Consider the following 20955-nt stretch of genomic DNA (forward strand, 5'->3'; position numbering starts at 1 on the left):
CCTGGAACCATGCTGAAAATGTGACTATCAAGGAAGATGGTCACATCTTCTAACACTATCAGAATTTAGTCTAGGGCACTGGTGCCAAGCTGTTAACCTCTTGATTGTCATAAGAACACCAGAAATTTTATTTTTCCCTTGGTTAAAGATAGCATGTATGTAATGAATTCTACCTGTCTGGCTATATAGGAGGATTTCTTTCTGTCTGTAAACCTGTTTAGCACACTGCCTATAATGCACATCCCTGTCTGGCTGAAAGCTTACCCAGTAATAAAACTGTCTTTTGTACATCTGTGGAAGGAATTCACTAGGTTGACAGCAGACTATTATTTCCCAAATATTAATAGTACTTTGAAATAATTCTACCTTTGGCACAACAGAAAATAAAAATCTTTTCATGAGCTGGGTATTTGCCTAACATGGTAGGGCACTTGCCTAACATGCATGGGACCCTGGGTTCAAGCCCTGGGTTCAATCCCTAGTACTACAAAAACAAAATCAAAAGATTTTCTTTATTTAGCTTGGTTCTAATTATTAGTGTGGTGATTCAAGAGTGAGACCTGGAGAAAGAATGATTAAGGATACGATTTCTCTTTTTTTGCCTACCATCTGTGTAATGTGGGCAAATTATCTAACACTCCCAATTCTCTGTATCGACATCTAGATAAAAAGTTCCAAACTAAAATATTTTTAAAATATTATAAAAATCCCTAAACATTTCTTCAAAATTCAACCAAAAAATATAGCAGGAATTAGTTCTGAATCCTAATTCTTAAAATAATTTTTATTTATTTATTTTTAATTTGTTCTACTTAGTTGTACATGACAGCAAAATGCATTTCAATTCATCATACACAAATGGAGCTCAACATTTCAATTCTCTGGTTATACATGATATAGAGACACAACATTTGTGCAATCATACATGAACCTAGGGTAATGATGTCCATCTCATTCCACCATCTTTCCTATCCTTACAACTGAATCATAATTATAAAAGACAAAAAATGGTAAGTCAATCTAAAGACCAGAACCCAAGTGAACAACAAAAATATATATAGTTGATTCTCATTATTTGGGGCAGTTATGGTCTATAAAATCACTGTGAATACTGAATTAGAGTACTAAACCACTGCTCCTAGGGGAAATACACTGTCATGCTTCTGGCAAGTCTCTAGTCACATTTTCCTCACTGTTCCATTTTGTCTCACTGTCCCAGATATGAAACATATATAAAATATACAATATATAATTATGACATTATATAAGAATATAATTTAAATTATCATGTCAACATATAATATCCAGATTATGGTTTCCAACCTGTTTTAATGTACTTGTGTCGATTTCATTGAAATATCTGCAGAACTGAAAACTAGGGACATAATAGGTCAACAGATCAATATATAACCATGTTTTATGCGAGTCTCTACTTAAAGACACTTTGAAGTACACTGCTGATTCACTAATGAACTTGTCAATAGTACTCCTTAACTCCTGCCTTGAACAAAACTTAACGTGTATTTTTTTCATAAGGCATACCACAGCCTTCCTGGGTACAGGAGCGCTATGCTTGGTGAGGTACCTTAGAGAAATCACCAACAAAAAGCATAAATATGGGGGGGGGTACTAAACAGCAAAAGACCCTTCTTTTCAGTATGGGGGTTGAAACAAGAGGAGAGAGCATCAACTTGGTCAATAGTTGAGAATATATGTTGATTCAAAATTTCTTGCCATTGAGCATGCCCATGTGCGACTGAAATGCCGTGAGGACTGATCCGAGGTTATAATTTTGGCAGGCAAATTCACACATGAAATCTGAATAATGAGGACTGATCTTTATGTACACATAAAAACATGTATGTTTATGTTTATCTTCACTAATATGATTGCTTTGGAGTCAATAGGTTTCCTCATTCTGACTTTATCTCCTACAGCTTCCCCTTTCCCAGTTGTTTGTCTCCTAATTTCCTCACCACTTAATGGCACTAACAACTAACTAGTTATTCAGGCCTAAAACTTAGAAGACTTTTGCTTCTTCTCTTTTCCTGCTCAACGCCTTATATCCCATCCATCACTAAGTTGTCAGTTCTACTTTCAATATTCTCCAATTCCAAAACTTCTCAGCACTTCCACCACTGACCATGTCACCACAACCACCACCTGTCCAAACTCACACAACAGCTACACTCCCACTATCTTACATGTAAGTATTTATATTGAAATTGTCATATTTATTTCATTAATCATCTCCCTTTATGTCATCTCCACAAGGGCAGGGATATTCTTCCATTTGGTTTACCACAGCAACCCGAGACTAGAATGCCAAGCAAATAATAGGAAATACTATAGGCACCTGAAATGTCAAGCAATGGTAGGAAGGAAATGAATATGCATTAAATAATGAAGGCATTCTTTCCAAACCTTCCACTTCTCTTTTAGTTTTGCTTCACTACTATCTTAATTTTAACTCAATATGTAATTCCTGGATGCATGTGCTTTCCTTTTACGGTGATGTTTGTTGCCACAGAAGAAAAAATAGTTGTCAGTAAAAATTAAATCAACACTTGCTAACACAACTAACTTAATACATTTGATGAATATATTCAACTCAGTTTTCAAAATATTTCTTATATATAGATTTCTTCTCCTCCAACAAAATGTGTCCCAAACTACTTTCTCAATCCCTTGACTCAAAGGGTACTGATGGACAAGCTTCAGAAAATACCATTACTCTTTAAAATCAGATATTAAAATACCTCTGAGTTCTTGCTTTTCAAAGCTAGAGTGGGTAAGAATGGCTTACTGCATGCCTTTTGGTACTTTTAAAGTGATAACACTCCCTTTAAATTTTTCAGATCATGACTAGTAATAACAAAAATCAGGAACTTGTCATCTCTACTTTTATTGATTCTCTAGCAATTCTTCCATTTCTGAAGACAATATTCTATTTACAATCTTTGTACTTTATTACATTAGGCAACTTACCTTTTTACTTTTTATCACATAAGATGGATATACAGCTAAATCCAATATAGGAGAAATTGCTTTTGAACTGTGGAACCAGAAAAGCTTTTTTTGGTAGGGGTAGTGGGGAGGGGTTACCAGGGATTGAACCCAGGGATACTTTACCACTGAGCCACATCCTTAGTCCTTTTTTTGAGACAGATACTATGTTGCTTACAGTCTCTTTAAATTGCTGAGACTGGCCTCGAACTTGCAATCCTCATGCCTCAGCCTCGCAAGTTGTTTAAATTGTTAACTTTAAACAAATCCCAAGCTACTAGGATTCCAGGTATGTGCCTCCATGTGGAAATATGCATTTTTAAGTATCATGTCCCCCATAAGCCTGGTAATTCCAACCCAAGGCCACATGAAGTAATAATGAGATAAGTAACATAGATAAATAGGAACAAAATACAAAACCCTAATAAAAGCTATAATTTTGGTGAAATATAATTACTTGATGCTTTTCTTAAGGGCTTTTTCCAGTTTCTTCACTTGCTGTTTTTGAAGTTTTAATTCCTCTTGTGTGGGCCTGTTGAAAATAAATCACGTTGAATGCATTCAATTAAGTGAATAAAACAATAAAAGTACTTAACAATAGAGGATATCCTGTTACTTGTCACAAGTTCATGAAAATTCTTTAAATATTCTGACTGCTAATAAGGTGTTTAGTGGACATGTGGATTTCTTCTATATAATTCCTATTCAAAACCATTTACTTGTTTAATTTATTGTTTTTGTAGTGAAATATTTCAAATATACAGATGTTAGAGATTACAACAAATCCTAGTATATTCACCAGCTTTACCAAATTTGAATATTAGTATATTTATTCCAAATCATTAAAAATGTATTTAAGAATTCCATGCGTCCCTCATTAATGTCATTCTTCTTCCCACACCACTATCCTAAATTTACTGTTCCTTATTCCAAAGCATTATTCTTAAAATCTTTACTATATATTTATGTAACCATAAATATACGTATTACCTAGCAGTTTTTCAGACTTTATATAAATGACTTACATGTAAACCATTAATAGTTTTTCTCCATTAAAGTTTAAGCTTTAAAGTTTGGCAATGAAGCTCAGAGATAAGATACTTTGCCTAGCATGCACAAGGCCTGGGTTTCATCCCCAGCACTGCAATAAATCAAGTGTAAGCTTTATGAGATCAAGGGATTTGTTTGGTCATTGTTTAATCCCAGAGCTTGGAGAATTGCCTAACTTATTAAGAGTATTCAACAAATATTTGCTGAATAAAAATAGAGTGTCAACAATGTTCACTCTGTATAACTGTCAACAGATGGTGGTTTCTCTTTGTAATTATACTGCATATAGCTTTCTGTTGTGATACAAGAACTATTTACTTTTCTTCTCTTTCCACAATAAGAAATCACAAGATATTCAAGTAATTTGGGAATGAGAAACCCACTGGTATAAAACTTTGAACATTTCAAAATCACTAAGTTAAAATGTTTTCACTATATATATATAATACACACACACACACACACACACACACACAGTGTAAGTATTTGAGGTGATGGATAGGTTAGCTTCTACCTTGTATTCATAAAAATCACATTACTTTGTACCCCAAAGATAAATACAACTATAATTTGTCAGTTAATAATTTAAACAATTTAAAAATGTGAAAAATCATGCTCACTGGAAGATAAAAAGAAGAATATTATATGGCTCCATTTACAGAATGTTAGGAAATATAAACATATGGGGGAAGTAAGAAAATGGGAAGCTGACATCATGTCAGAATATGAAATTCAGAGAGGTCTCCACTTATGATGATTGTTTCACAAAAATACATGTAACCCAAAACCCCATTCCCACCTCCTCCAGCCACAGCCTACCACTTCAGTTACTACTCAGGTAATCCTATCAGGGGATTAATTCACTGATTGTGCAACCCAATCAGTTCTTCTCTGAACCTGTCTTGCATTGTCTCACATGTGAGCTTTGGGGGGACACCTCATCTAAACATAACAGGGACACAAATAACCATGAATATGAGTGTGAAGCACTGTTATGGTTTAGATGAGGTGTCCCCCCAAAGCTCACATGTGAGACAATGCAAGAAGGTTCAGAGAAGAACTGATTGGGTTGCACAATCAGTGAATTAATCCCCTGATAGGGATTACCTGAGTAGTAACTGAAGTGGTAGGCTGTGGCTGGAGGAGGTGGGAATTGGGGTTTTGGGTTACATGTATTTTTGTCTGACAAGTGGAGACCTCTCTGCTTCCTGACATGATGTCAGCTTCCCTCCACCACATTCTCCCACCATGATGCTCTGCATCACCTCGGTCTCTGAGGAATGGAGCCAGCTTTCTATGGACTAAGACCTCTGAAACTGTGAGCCCCTTAAACAAACTTTCCTCCTCTACAATTGTCAGTTGGGTTCTTTAATCACAGAAGCAAAAAAAGCTGCCTAAAATAAGCACTCAGGATTGGTTGTAGGGTAAAGGGGTTAGAATCGTTTAACATAACAAGTTCCAGTATGTATTTACTTGTTAAAGGATAAAGAAACATTGCTTTAAAAAAAAATTTAAAAAAGAAACATTACTTGAGTTTCTCTCACCTGCCTTCCAAATCTTTTTGGAGATTCAGCTTTTCACTTGTAAGTGCATCAATCTTAGATTTTGCATCCTGGAGTTGATTCTGTAATGACTGCAACACATTTCATACAAAAATAATTAACTTTCGGGTGATTATTTTACTTTATAAGAAAATATTTGGGGCTGGATATCTAGCTCAATTGGTAGAGTGCTTGCCTCACATTACAAGGCCATGGGTTCAATCCCCAGCACCACAAAAAAAAATTTTTTTAAGTATTTATTAGTTATAGTCCCCATACCACTAGAAGACATTTATAAGGCGGTGATGCACCCATATTTTGATAATCATTTTCTTCACTTGACTGACTTTCATCTTCTTTATAGTGCCTGTGAAAAGATACATGTATATTTTTTATGAAAAAATCTTAAAAACATTTTGCTAATAAAAATTAAACCAATCTAATAAGAGCTTAATAATCTAACCATGATTTAATCCAAATTTCCTATTTGTTCACATAAGGAATGGCATTAGAACACATTACTTATGAACATAATAGTACATATCTATTAATTATCCCTTTACTTAGAGTATATGAGAACCAGAACTTTTTATTGTTTACCACTGGATCTCACTGCCTAGAAGATTATGGGACAAAAGAAGAGCTGAAAAGACACTTATTGAATGAATAAACAAAACAATGCAGAACATTAAAGAAATGTTCTTCTTTAAAATGCATTCTCCACATACTCTTTTTATCTTTCTAGTACCTGAAGCTCAAATAATCTACCTTAAAAAACAACAACATAGAACACAGATGGACAAGACCAGACTTTAGTCTTGATTCAAACCTCGGCACTATTATTAACCAATAGTTTCATCTGAATAGATCAATCTCTCAGAATTTAGTCTTATCTGTAAAAAAGGAAGTTGTCATATCTACCTCAAGATTAATGTGAATACAAGATATTAAAACGCAAATAAAATGTACTAAAGCATTCTATGATCCACAAAGTGCTAACAAATCACTAACAATCTTGATGAGCTAATACTGTACTCTCCTATAAAGTAACCTCTAGCTAACATGTGGCCAATGAGCACTTGAAATATTGCTAGTTGAAGTGAAAAACTAATTTTCATTACACTTTAAATTAAAAAACTGAATCAGTGTATTTTTCTGTAAAATACAACTTCATTGTTTAGGACAAGATTTCACTTTAACTGTCTACTTCCAGTCTGCATTTGGCCTCAAGAATGAAATACTGATTCATTCCAGAGTCTCCAGCCTCCCAGTCTGCCTTGAAAATTTCAAATATGCCAGTATCATAATTGTGTGGGTTGTGCTGGAGTTAAAGGGTAGGTAAGATTTAGAAAAGCACAAAGAAAAAAGGTAAAGGCATTTTAGACTGTTTGGATTCTATGAGTAAAAAGGGTATAAATGTAAACCACATCTGCTTTGGAAAGGCTTCTCTGGTCACTCCAATCAAAATTGATTCTGCTCCTAAATTCCTATAGTACTTACTGTCTATACAACCTTTAGAAATTATTCATTATGACATTATGTATTAGTGCTTAAGTCTCATGTTATTTTCATTAGAGTTTACATTTTATCTTCCTTATTAGACTGTAAACTCTAGAAGGACCATTATAAAAAACTGTCCAATCTCTGTAAAATCTATACAACACTGTGTCTACCACTGAAATGACGAAGTCAGAAATCCCTGAGCACTTGACAAGATATTTTCTGACTAGAGTGATTCACTTTTAGCCTTAGTTGCTTTTATCCTTCTCTTCTTCGATTGTTCCTTTCTTCTTTCTTTTCCCTTTCTTCCACTGCCCCCAGCTATTTCTGAAAAGTCATTCTTAGGGCAAGAATAGTCAAGTATATGCTTCATGGAAGCAAAAAATGTATCTGATTTGTTATCCTGGGATCCTAAGTGCCTAAAATAGAACATGACACCAAGTGGATGCTCAAGTAAATGTCTATTTGTTGAAAGAACTGCTCCATTTATAAACAATGAACAGAATAGCTACTGTTCATTAAAGCATTTTAGATTACATGGTCTTAGATATTCTTCAGCTATTTTAGGTTAACCAAAGACTATTTACTCTTACTTCTTTATTCAGAAGTGACGTGTGCTTTAATCTATATGGTTTTCACTGACATTTTTTACCTTTATCTCATAAATGTGATCCTAATTAGGTTACATTTTGGTAGGCGGCTCATTTACTTCTATGTATTTTATGAATATACTGGTAACTTTTGAGTGAGCTAGGTGACGTCAATAGAACAAATTATAATACTGCGACAAAATAAGAGGAAATGCCATTTCTGCTGTTAACTAATACTTTGATGGTTATTGAATATATGTATATTAATATATTTTAACATAGGTAGTAAAATACAATATTTAAAAAAACTTCTTAGTGACATTAGGTAGATTTCTGTAGGATATTTAAAGTTTCAAAAGGCTATAGAAACTTTTGGTATGATTCATTACTGGAGAGTAACTTCAAAAGTTGTAACAGGATTATTCATACCTTCGTGTATAGATTTTTCTTATTTTAGATTCATAGTAGTCAATTAGGCAAAGCAACCTAGAAAATAAAATCTATATTGAATTATTTTCAAAATGCAGTATGATATCTACTATTTTCAACATAATTTCAAATTACAGTGATAAAATAAATACAGATTATCTGGCAGGATTTTAAGTTTAAATGACTCCTGTCAGAATCAAATATTATTCTAAGTCATATTTTATATTAATTTTAATAGATGTTTAAATAGCCATAAATAGTATACTTTAACCTATTAAATTATATTCTCCTTGTTCTAACAAGTCTACCTCTAGCAATCTTGCCCACAAAACATTTGCCCAAGGATGCAACTCAGCATGAACAAAGTTATCCACTATATGATTTATAAGAGTGAAAAAAAGAAAATCTACTAGGCCTTCAACAGGAAAAAGATTAAACAGTGGCACATCCATACTATAAGAAATAATGTGGCACTGGGAGTAATGATGTAAATTTGCATCATGTCCTAATAAGAACTGATGAGGGAAAAATATTGTACAACCAAATGTATAATATTACTCTATTTGGTCTAGAAAATAGAGAAAGAAATTATATATAAATTTATGCATGTCGGGGCTGGGGATGAGGCTCAAGTGGTAGCGCTCTCGCCTGGCATGTGTGCGGCCCGGGTTCGATCCTCAGCACCACATACAAACAAAGATGTTGTGTCTGCCAAAAACTAAAAAAAATAAATATTAAAAAATTCTCTCTCTCTCTTTCTTAAGAAAAAATTATGCATGTATTGAAAAAAGAACTCTGGGTCCTTTATTGGGAGATGATATTGCAAGCCAGGGGACTTACTGGTTTTCACATCAAAAAGCTGGAGAGGGATTGGAATGCTAATAGTTCATCCATTAACACGACAATACTACACAATGATCAACACATATCATGTTCACCATGCTTGAGACCTCTTACATTACTTGCCATTTCCAAGTAAATTCACTTTCCTTCTTGTGTATTACTCTAACTGAAAAATCCTTTCTCTTACCTCTATTAAAATTCTACAGTTCCTAATTGTCTAGCTGCAAGCCGGCCATCTTCATGAAGCCTCTCTGGGGCCTCTACCTTTTACTCCTCTCTGTCACACTCAGCATCCCATTTGCCCCACACATATAGTACCTACCACTGTCTGCCTTATATTTACTTACATACCTATCTACTCAACTAGACCATTGGCTCACTGAATGCAGAAATCATGGCTTCATTCATCTGTGTTTGCTCTATGTTAGACTAGTGCCTTTATACCTTTTGACAATAGCAATATTTTTAATAAGGTTAACTCAATTTTTAATTTCAATGTCTCAAACTGAAGATTTGCTTCATTAAAAGTCAAACATAAGGCTGGGAGTGTAGAGTTCTGGGGTAGAACATTTACCCAGCATGCAAAAGGCCCCAAGTCTAATCCCTAGCACCACAAAAATAAATGAGCAGAAAAAATCTCTGGCCCATTAGACAAATCCATACCTGGATCAGCCCAACTTTATGTGGCAATAACAAGTTCCCTCAGTCTCTCTCTCACCCATATTGGCTGTTCTGGGGGTTCATTTTGTCGTTGCTTTTGTTTCGCCTTCATTGCTCTATCCTTTCCTCCCACTGTAACTCCCTCTGCCTGTCCTTTTTAATCTTCTTTACTTTTATTTTCTCTCCTTGCTTTCTTCTTCTTTCCATTTATTCACACCTACCGCTAACTACATTTTATTATGAATCAAAGTGTTTATCCTTCCTTTTTCTTCAAAAGGATGAAAATTATGTAGATCATAGATGTATTCTCAAATCTCCAAACTTATATAACTTCATTTTTATGCACAATAGAAACACCTAATATAGTTGATTCTCAATCCTATTACATAAATACATAAGGCTAGTTTAAATGCAATCAGTTCATATTGATTAGTAAAAAACACAAAGAGCTACCTTTCATTCAAAGGAGAATGCAAATATAATACCAATACAGCTTATATTGCTAAAAATACTAAGCATTTAAAACCAATTCCTACAAGGCGGGGAGTAAGTCTAAGGTGGTATAAAAGGGAAGAAATGGAAATAAGAATAATTATAGTTTTGACTTTGGAATTATGTAACTCTTTTAAGTAAATAAAAAAAGTCAATTCCTAAGAATTAAAAAAACAAGTTAAACCCAAATGTTTACTAATTTGGTGACACAAACACACAGAAAAGTGGTATTTCAAGATAAACCACATTTTGACTGCATCTATGATAGAATATATAACACTAAAGAAATGGAAATTTAATTCAATAGGCTTATTGTTAGTAATTCTGGGATTACTTTAGAATATTTTAACACATTAAAGGATAAATTAGTTATATTGATCCTGGATTCATCCACAGCACCACAAAAAGAACAAAAACTTTAAAAAGAGTTACAAAATAAAAAAAAAAGAGTTTAATTAAAAATACTGTAACATTAACTTCAGCTGGGAAAAAAAGAAAAGATTTCTTTCCCCCCAGAAACACAGTTCCTAGCTCTTTTCACTGAAAAGTCTTAAGTCAAAGAAAACTTGATAACTACAAGCAATCTCAACATCTATACAGTAGTATCTTACTAAAAGTAATCAGTTCTTTTGATAAATGTCTGATAGGTTAACCAGGAGTTTTAAGGTTAACCAGGAGTTTTAAGGAGCTGGAAGAATTGGACGTTTGCATGCAGAAGAATAAAAAAAACTAGACCTCTCTCTCGGTTACAAAACTAACTCAAAATAGATTAAAAACTTTCACATAAGGTTAAATCTAGGAAACTACTAGAAGAAAACAGAAAATGATTCAGGATATTGAAATGAGCAAGATGTTTTGAAGAAGACCCTAAAGGCCCAAGAAACAAAACTAAAAAAGAAAAATATGATTACATCAAACTAAAAACCTCTGCATAGCTAAGGAAAGGATCAAAAGAGTGAAGAGACAACCGATAAAAGAAATAATTGCGAGACAAGATAATACAAATGGAAGAAATGATTTACAGTAGAAGGGGTAGAGAGAGAAAAGGGGAGGGGAGGGGAGGGGAGGGGGGATAGTAGAGAATAGGACAGACAGCAGAATACATCAGACACGAGAAAGGCAATATGTCAATCAAGGGAAGGGTAACTGATGTGATACAGCAATCTGTATACGGAGTAAAATTGGGAGTTCATAACCCACCTGAATCAAACTGTGAAATATGATGTATTAAGAACTATGTAATGTTTTGAACGACCAACAATAAATAATAAATAAAAAAAAAAGAAATAATTGCAAGCCATACATCTGGGGGTTGATATTCAGGATACAAAACGAACTCCACATACACAATACCAAAAACCAAATAAACCAATTTAAAAATTGGCAAGAGGCCTCAAGAAACAATTCTCCAAAGACAACATAAATGACCGATAGGTATATGAAAAAATGTTCAACATCACTAATAATCAGGGAAATGGAAATCAAAACCATGAAAAATCACCTCATTCCAATAAGAATGGCTATAATCAAAAAGATTAAAGATAATGAGTACTGGCAAGATTGTGGAGAAAAGGGAACTATGTATGCTGTCAATCAGAATATAAATTAGTACAGCCATTGTGGAAAACAGTAAAGAGCTTCCTCAAAAATTTTAAATACAATTGCTATGTGATTCAGCAATTCTACTGGGTATGTACATCCAGAGGAAAAAAAAACAGTAATGTCAAAAATACTGCTGCACTCCCATGTTCAAAAGCAGCATTATTTACAATAGCCAAGAAATAGCAATAACTTGAATGTTCATAAATTGATGAATGAATGTGATATATATATACACATACATATGCAATAGAATATTATTCAGTCATTAAAAATGATGAAATCCTATTACAAAAACACATAAATGGAACCAGATATTTTACTCATATGTAGAATCTAAAAAAAGGTGATTTCATCAAAGTTGAAAACGTGGGGGGCTGAGGTTGTAGCTCAGTGGTAGAGTACATGCCTAGCACATGTGAGCACTGTGTTCAATCCTCAGCACCACTTAAAAATAACAAAGGTATTATGCTCATAAAAAAAAAAGTGGTTCTGGAATATTTGGGGGAGAAGCAAGGGATAGAGAAAGATTGATCAATGGGTACTAAGTTACAGTTAGATTGGAACAAGTTCTGAGGTGCTAAAAGTGATGATAGGTAACAATAATGAACTGCATATTTCAAAAAGCTAGAAAAAAGGATTTTTAGAATTTTTACCCTGAAGAAATATAAATGTTCAAGAAAACAGAAAAGTTTGACCTAATTTAAATATAATGAATACATGCAACAAAACATCATATTATCCCACTAGTATGTACAATTTGTATGTATTTATCAGTTAATAAAAATTAAAACAGCTTTATAAATTAACAGGGAACTCAATTGTTAACTTTAAATATTTGTTATTTTTAACAAATATCTAATTTCATTCCTCAAAGAGCTCTAGGGCACTAGAGCATATAAATAAATATAAATAAAATAAATATAAATGTATTTATATTTATTTTATTTATTTATATGCACCACATATAAATAAATAAAATAAAACTTAAAAAGTAAAGAATGAAGAAGGAAAAAAGCAGAAGAGAGGGAGAGAGTCTCCTCTGAGAAATATAACCACTCCTATCTCCCATGAAAAACTCAATTTTTTAAAAAATATTTTTTGGGGGCTGGGGCTGGGGCTGGGGCTCAGCAGTAGTGCACTTGCGTGGCATGTGTGAAGCACTGTGTTCGATTCTCAGCACCACTAATAAATAAATGAAATAAAACTTAAAAAAAATATTTTTTAGTTGTAAATGGACACAACACCTTTATTTTTTATTTATGTATTTTTATGTGGTACTAAAGATCGAACCCAGTGCCTCACACATGCTAGGCAAGCGCTCTACCACTGAGCCACAACCCTTAGCCCAATAAACTTATTTTTGAAAAATGACTTTAGCTACATTATCTTATGGGGTGAACATTACTGTCTATCCAGGACGGTATGAGGAACTCTTTTGCAGAGATAGGCAAACACTCTGTTTTGAGTGATGATGCGTTCTTCTTCCTCCTTTGTTAATCTACAGATATCCTTTTGCAGAGAAGCAATAATCTCTTGTTGCTCCATTCGTTTTTTCTTGTAATGTTGGCATCTGATCTGTAAGAAATTTTTTAAAAACATGATTATGATATGTACCTCTAAGACATGCTGTCTTAATACTTTACCCAAAGTCATATTTAGTTTCTATTGAAATAATAAATATGATGGCATCAAATTAAAAAGCTTATGTGCAGCAAAGAAAACAAGAATGCAAAGAGAACCTACAGAACAGGAGAAAATCTTTGTTACTCTTCTCACAGAGGACTAATATCCAAAACATATAAAGAATTCAAAGCCAGATATGTAGGTACACGGCTATAATCCCAGTGACTTGGAAGATTGAGGATTGCAAGTTCAATGCCAGCCTCAGCAACTTAGCAAGGCCCTAAGCAACTTAGTATAAGGCCTTGTCTCATTATTTAAAAAAAAAAAAAAAAAAAAGCTAGAGATGTGGTTCAGTCATTAAGCATGGGTTCCATCCCTAGTACCAAAAAAAAAAAAAAAACAATAAAAACAAAAAGAACTCAAACAACCCAATTGATAAATAAGAAAATAAACTTGGCAGACATTTCTCAAAAGAATACAAATAGCCAGCCAGGTGTGGTGGTGCATGCCTATAATCCCAGCAGCTCAGCAGGCTGAGGTAGAAAGATTGTGAATTCAAAGCTAGCCTCAGCAATTTAGTGAAGCCCCATGCAACTCAGCAAGAACCTGGCTCTATATAAAAACAGGCTGGGGATGTGGCTCAGTGGTCAAGTGCCCCTGAGTTCAATTCCCAGTACCACACAAATATATATATTTTTTTCATTATTGGTGGAATTGCAAATTAATATAACCACTATGGAAACCAATATGAGATTTCCTCAAAAGACTACAAACAGAACTACCTTATGACCCAGCTATACCAATCCTTGGTATTTATCCTGAAGAATTAGAACCTTCAAATTATAGTAATACATGCATACCTGTTTATAACAGTACAATTCACAATAGCCAAACTATGGAACCAGTCTAGTTGTCCATCAATAGATGAATGGATAAAGAAAATGTGGCATATATAAACAGTGAAATTTTAACCAGTCAAGTCATATGTTTTCTCTCATATATGGAAGCTAGAGGAAAAGGGAAAAGAAAGATGGAGAGGACACACAGGGGAAGGGGAATACTGGGGAATGATATTGGTTAAATTATTATATCATAAACTTCCACAAATATGAATCTCACCACTATGTACAATTATAATGCATCAATAAAATACGAAAAAAGCTCAGCATGCAATAATACTAATAAGGCATGCCAGAGAACAAGAAAACACAAATAGAAACCTAAACACAAAAAAATGATCTAATTAGAACCAGGTAACCGAATTATCAGATTTAAACGGAGATAAAATTCACACCACATAAAATTAACCATTTTAAAGTGAACAATTCACTAACATCTAATACTCTTGTAATACTGTAATCTTGCTCCAAAATTGAACAGATTCTAAAATAAATTAACTTAGTATGTTCAAAACAATTTCAGAAAATTAAAAACCAAAGAACAGAAATTCTAAAACAAAAAAATCCAATAATCCACAGAAAATATCTAGAATAAAGTATCAAAAGACAAAAAGATCAAGATTAAAAAACATAAAAAGACATGGGGATTCAATGATAAACTCTAACAGAACTGAAATCCTGGAAAAACTGAAAAGAGAATGTGATAGATGCAATATTTGAAGATATAATGGTTATGAATTTACTAAAACTGATGTATAATATCAAGCTACCAATTCAAGAAGTGCTACAAAATCTGAGAAGGATAACTCAAAAGTAAACTTGACTAGACACAAGGTAAAACTATTTTAAAACAAAAGAAGAGAGAAAAATATTAAAAGGAAGCCAAAGAAATGGTAGAATGTCTTCAAAGGAGTGACAAAGACACTGACAAGTGAACCCTCAGCAGAAACAATGGAATCCAGGAGAAAATGGAAATATGGAAAGGAAATAGCTTCCAAATTAAAATTATATATCCAATGAAAATACTCATCAAAATTGAAGTGTTCGATCTTCAATTTTTGATTGAAGGGTTGGTGAGGATATGAAGAAATTAGAACTTTCATACCCTATCAGGAATGTGAAATGATAGAGCACCTTTGGAAAAGCCTAGCAATTTCTTAAAAAGTTAACATGTATTTATTGTATGACTCAGCAATTCAAGTTCTAGATATCTACCAAAGAGAAATGAGAGCATATGTCTACACAAAACCTTGAACAGAAATATTTACATGAGGTCAGTTTCAAATAGCCAGAAACTGAAAACAACTCAAAATGTTCATCAACAGGTGAATGAATAAGCAAATAGTGGTATATCCACACAGTGAAATACTTCTCAGCATAAAAAGGAACAGACCACTGACACAGCTATTAGCTAGCTTTGCATTCCTGTAATGAAATATCAGAGGCAATGAAATATCAGAGGCAATTAACTTATAAAAAGCAAAAGGTTGTTTTAGCTCACAGTTCTTGACATTTCAGTCTAAGAACAAGTAGTTCCACTTTTGGGGAATAAGAGACCCAGAATGGCCAAAGCAGTTCTAAAAAACAACAATGCAGGAGGCATCACAATACCTGATCTGAAATCATGCTGCAGAACTGTACTAACAAAAACACCATGGTATTGGCATCAAAAGAGACATGAAAACCAATAGAATAGAAGACACAGAGACAATTGTTGAGAGCCATCCATAGGCTGAGTGTGAACTAAAAATCAGCATCATAGCCAGTGAACAGGAGAATCTGGTGTCTGGGGACTTCCAGTAGAAATTTCCTCTGGCCTAGAACGCCCAGACACCTGTGAGCCCTGTTCAGCTGTGCCTGGTCCAACACAAGCACTGGTGATGGGGTGACCTGCTGCAGCCACACAGCCTCCCAGAGATGGGCATAACCCACCCAGATGCCAGTCAACATGCTGACCCCAAGATATCCCAAATCAAGATTCCACCCTGAAACCTTATTCCTGTCTTTGATGTACCCACTTAAATCAACCACGGAAGCCATTTTCTAATTGTTTAGCTCCAGCTTCTGGGTGGGCTGGACCTATCTGGTGCCCTACTTCAAAACTCTTTCCAACTCTTGTCTTATTTCTGCACTAATTTTTTCTGAGGTATTATCTTCTCTGGTGGCTTATATCCTCCTGGGCATGAAAAAGGACCCCCTGTCTATGGCCACCTCCCCATAGACAATGCCACATATTTACAGCCATCTGATACTTGACAAAGGTGCCAAAAATATGTTGGGAGAAAAGACAGCCTTTTAAACAAATGTTTCTGGGAAAACTGGATATCCATATGTAGAAGAATGAAACTGGACACCTATATCTCACTCTCCACAAAAGTTAAATCAAAATGGACCAAAGACTTAGGAATTAGACCAGAAACTGTTCAATTGCTAGAATAAAACAGAGTCAACACTCCATTCCCATAGGTACAGGCACTGACTTCCTCAACAAGACCCCTAAAGCTCAAGACATAAAATGGGGAATCAATAAGTGGGATACCATCAAATTAAAAAGCTTCTGCACAGCAAAGGAAACAATTAAGAGAGTGTAGAGAGAGACTGAAGAATGGGAGAAAATCTCCCAGCTGCTCTTCTGATGGAATTAATAGATAAACAACTAAAAAATCTTAATGCAGGATGGGGGAGAGTGTTGAGGCGGGGATTTGAATAAATGGGCACAACAACTAAACAAATATATGAAAAAAGTGTTCAATATATCTAGCAATCAGAGAAATGAAAATCAAAACTAAGATTTCATCTCACTCTAGTCAGAATGGCAATAATCAAGAACATATAATATGCTGGTGAGGATATGAGGGAAAAAGTATACTGATACATTGTTGGTAGGGCTGTACATGTAGCACATCCACTCTGGAAAGCAGTATGGAGATTCCTCAAAACTAGAAATGGAACCACCATATGACCCTAGCTATCTCTCGCCTGGGTATTTATCCTAAAGATCTAAAACTCAGCATACTATAGTGATAACAGCCACTTCGATGTTTATAAAAGCACAATTCACATTAGCCAAATTAAGGAATCAGCCCAATGCCCATCAATAATGGCTAAAGAAAATGTGGTTCATATACACAATGCAGTTTTATTCAGTCATAAGCAAGAATGAAATCATGGCATTTGCCAATAAATGAATGGAAATGAAGATCAGGCTGAGTCAAATAAGCCAGACTCAGAAAACTTTTCTTTCATTGGAAGCTAGAGTGAAATAAAGAAAAGGTGGGGGCAGTGATCAGATATCATAAAAATATAGAGAAGATCAGTGGAGCAGAAGAATGATGAGAGGGGGGTAGGAATGATTGGAAAGGGAAGGAAATATAGAACAAGTTTAACAAAATTATGTTACATGCATAGAAAAACATACCAAAAGGAATTTCTTCATGTATATGCAGAAAGTACCAGTCAAAAAATAAATGAGGGACTGGGGTTGTGGCTCGGTGGTAAAGTGCTTGCCTAGCATGTGTGAGGCACTGGGTTTGATTCACAGCACTGTGTGAAAAAATAATAAAAGGCATGTTGTCCATCTACAACTACCAATAAATAAATAAATAAATAAGCAAACAAATCAGTAGAGAAAGAAGAATAAAAGGAGGGAGAGGTGAGGGAAGCAGGAGGAATGGGGATTGACATAAGATTCCTTATGTGTATGATTTTGTCTAATATTTAATCAAATAATACTATAATAATACTATAATTTTTAAAAAGGAGAAAACAGAATGAATTATTCCATTTTTTGGGTCACAAGTGAAGATGACACATCACAGCAGGAGAACATGGCAGAGCAAACTCACTTACATTATAAGTCAGGAAGCAAAGAAAAGACTTAGGAGGAGGGTTCCGATGGGAGGTCCTAAAAGTTCCATTTCTTCCCAATAATGATACCCTGAGGATGAAGCCTTTAGCACATGAACCTTTAAGGAAGACTCATCTAAATCACAGCATACTGCCACATGAATAAAATCTCAAAACAATTATGCTAAATGAGAATAGATATAAATATAATCCTCTATGTCACATAAGTTGTCTTTTCTCCAATTTTTCACTATACCTACATTTATTGATCTCCTTCACTTCTTTGCCAAACATACAAAAACCAATGTTTCCTTGCTCCAAATTACAAAATATGCAGCATGAAACCAGTCTAAAATTGAAAACAAGTGTACACTAAAAATAGAAGAATGTCCCTTAAACTATAAAATAATTATACTCCAGGAGTACTTTTATCTTCCCTAATTTGCTATCAACACAAAAGATTCATTTCCTTTTTACATTAAAATGTAGATGTTTCACAAAACATCTACATTTTAATGTAAATATTTTTTATACTAGGAAACTCAGCATTCATTGTTGTAACACTACCCTTTCTATAAAAAGAACTCAGTTTTACACATAAAAAAGTTCTAGGTGCTTATTAGACATCCAATAGAGATTTTAAAGCTGGCTATCAGTATAGAATTAGAGGACGGTCTGGGCTATACATAAAAATTGAGGAGCCATGAATCAGATTGAGGTCAAGAGAGTTAGGGTATGTAAAAAAAAAAAAAAAAGACAAGATATTAAGGACCAAGCACTGGAGAATTCCAACACCAAGAGGTTAGGAAGGAGAGAAGAACCAGCAGCAAAGGAACTATAGAATGTCCAGTGAGGTGAGGGAAATAGGATGTTCTGGAAAAGGAAACAGTGATAGGTCAAGGAAGGTAAAAATCACCAAGTTAAGCAACATGGAAGTCGATGATAAGCTGTTCTAGTACTAATCGACTAAGAAAACACATAACTCAGTACCTGTAAAGTTTTCTGCTCCTTTTGAAGATCTTTTATTTTAGTTTGTTGCTGGCAAACCCTATTTAGGGATTCATCCTCCAATTCACCAATTTTGGCTTTCACACTCTCCATAATTTGTTCCAACTCATTAGCTCGCTGTTCCTGATGGGCTGCTCGGTTTTGTTCTAGCTGAAGTTCATTTCTAATTTAATAAAACACACAATTCCTTCCCTTAGTACTAAAAATAAATAAAATCACCAAACATACCCAATTTATTGACTTTGTAAAATTTATCTGCATTCTGTTTTTGGTGCAGGGATTGAACTCAGGGCCTCACACATTAAGCAGGTGGTGTGCCATGAAGCTACACCCCTAGCCACAGCATTTCTATCTTATTACAGAAACAAAAACATACATAGTACCATTACATATCTATGGTAAACTATTACCAAAAGATCTTTTTTAAATTTACCTATAAATTTTTTTAAATTTAATATTTAGTTAAAATAAAAATTTTAATTGCAGAATCATTTTCATGGTCATTACTTATAGAATACGTACAAATAATTTAAAGGAGACTTTGCATTTTCTTACTTAAGTTTCTGGTTGTTTTCTATAAGCTCCTGTATCATGTTCTGTTGACGAACTGTTTCTTCCATCAATGTTTTCAAATTCTGTCTCATCCTTTGTGATGACTGTTTGTCAAAAAGGATGAGATCTACATTTTAAAAAATATAATACAGATAGTAATAATCAAGTAAAACATTTTAGGATTAAAAAACTTTTTAAGGAAAAAATTTTTTACCTTAAACAAAAAATAGGATCTGATTACCTTTAATATCTGGTCTTTTGACCAAGCACAAAGATTGTAAGCCATGATTCATCAACAGCACATTTATACTTTCCCATTCTGCTTCTTCCTGCTACAATGACAAGGAGAGAGAAAAGGATCAACCTTAAGATATGAAGAAAAATTCTTAATACAATTTCCTATTTTTTCAAAATAACAGCTTCTTCAAAAAATTTTCAAACATGAATTTTTAAGCATATCTGATTAAAATTGAATACATTTATTATTTCTAACAAAATCAGCAACAGACAAGAAGCATGAAAATAAGCACAAATTATCACATCAAGTAGAATGTTCATTTGTAGGCCTTAGTGGACAAATTAAAAAATAATAATTACAACACTTCATAATTCCAGTGAGCCAAACAGATTTCATGAACTAGACCAGGCTCCACTCAAAAACCAGTGCAAACTAGGTAATATTAATTGAATAGTAAGGAAAAGATCAGTCGTTCAAACACACCTAACTAGTTGGAGCCAAATGAGTAGTCCCAAAAATATCAAGACACACTTAACTAGATGGAGCCAAAAACTTGGACCTAGTGCATCACACAGAAGCATGTCCACCTTGACCAACAATTCCAGTAGAATCACCTGAAGGACACTCTGAAATCTTATAATTGATTCTGATTTTGTATTTGCATCCTAAACTTGAGACAGGAATTCTAGCTCTCTTGAGTAAATGAATAAAAACATTAGAATGGGAAGAAATAAAAAATAAAGGACTGAAAGAGATTATTTTTTAGAATAACACATTTAGAGGTTGGATTTAACACACAAGAGACCCTGGATTTAATCCCCAGCACACATACAAAGATTATAAAACAATTTAATATCGTGTATTTAAATGTCTTGGGGGTTATTTTTCAATTGGTTGTTTTTCAGCACTGGGGATTGAGTTTCCAGAGCCTCAGCTCTACCACTAAACTCTATTCCTAGCTGTAAACTCCTGTTTTTGTTTGGTTTTTGGTGAGAAAGGATCTCACTAAGTTGCTTAGGTCTGGCTTTGAACTTGTGGTCCTCCTGCCTCAGCCTCTGGAACCACTAGCTTATAGG

The 20955-nt window shown here is 34.1% G+C and overlaps 1 protein-coding gene across 3 annotated transcripts in view; it reads right to left on the reverse strand.

Moving 5' to 3' along the window:
• Cep70 (centrosomal protein 70) overlaps positions 1-20955 on the reverse strand; it is a 50932-nt gene that overhangs the window by 19124 nt on the left and 10853 nt on the right. For 2 of the 3 annotated variants that reach the window (XM_026385043.2, XM_077793659.1), the window contains exons 4-11: positions 19883-19973; positions 19645-19768; positions 19072-19252; positions 13119-13288; positions 8117-8173; positions 5877-5964; positions 5601-5689; positions 3464-3538 (exon numbers count right to left, since the gene is read on the reverse strand). In XM_026385043.2, coding sequence (XP_026240828.2) covers positions 3464-3538; positions 5601-5689; positions 5877-5964; positions 8117-8173; positions 13119-13288; positions 19072-19252; positions 19645-19768; positions 19883-19973 — 875 coding nt within the window. The remainder of the gene's footprint in view (positions 1-3463; positions 3539-5600; positions 5690-5876; positions 5965-8116; positions 8174-13118; positions 13289-19071; positions 19253-19644; positions 19769-19882; positions 19974-20955) is intronic. The other variant, XM_026385046.2, reaches the window with a different exon arrangement.

Source organism: Urocitellus parryii, chromosome 2 (genome assembly GCF_045843805.1).
Source record: "Urocitellus parryii isolate mUroPar1 chromosome 2, mUroPar1.hap1, whole genome shotgun sequence".
In the NCBI taxonomy this organism is placed as follows: Eukaryota; Metazoa; Chordata; class Mammalia; order Rodentia; family Sciuridae; genus Urocitellus; species Urocitellus parryii.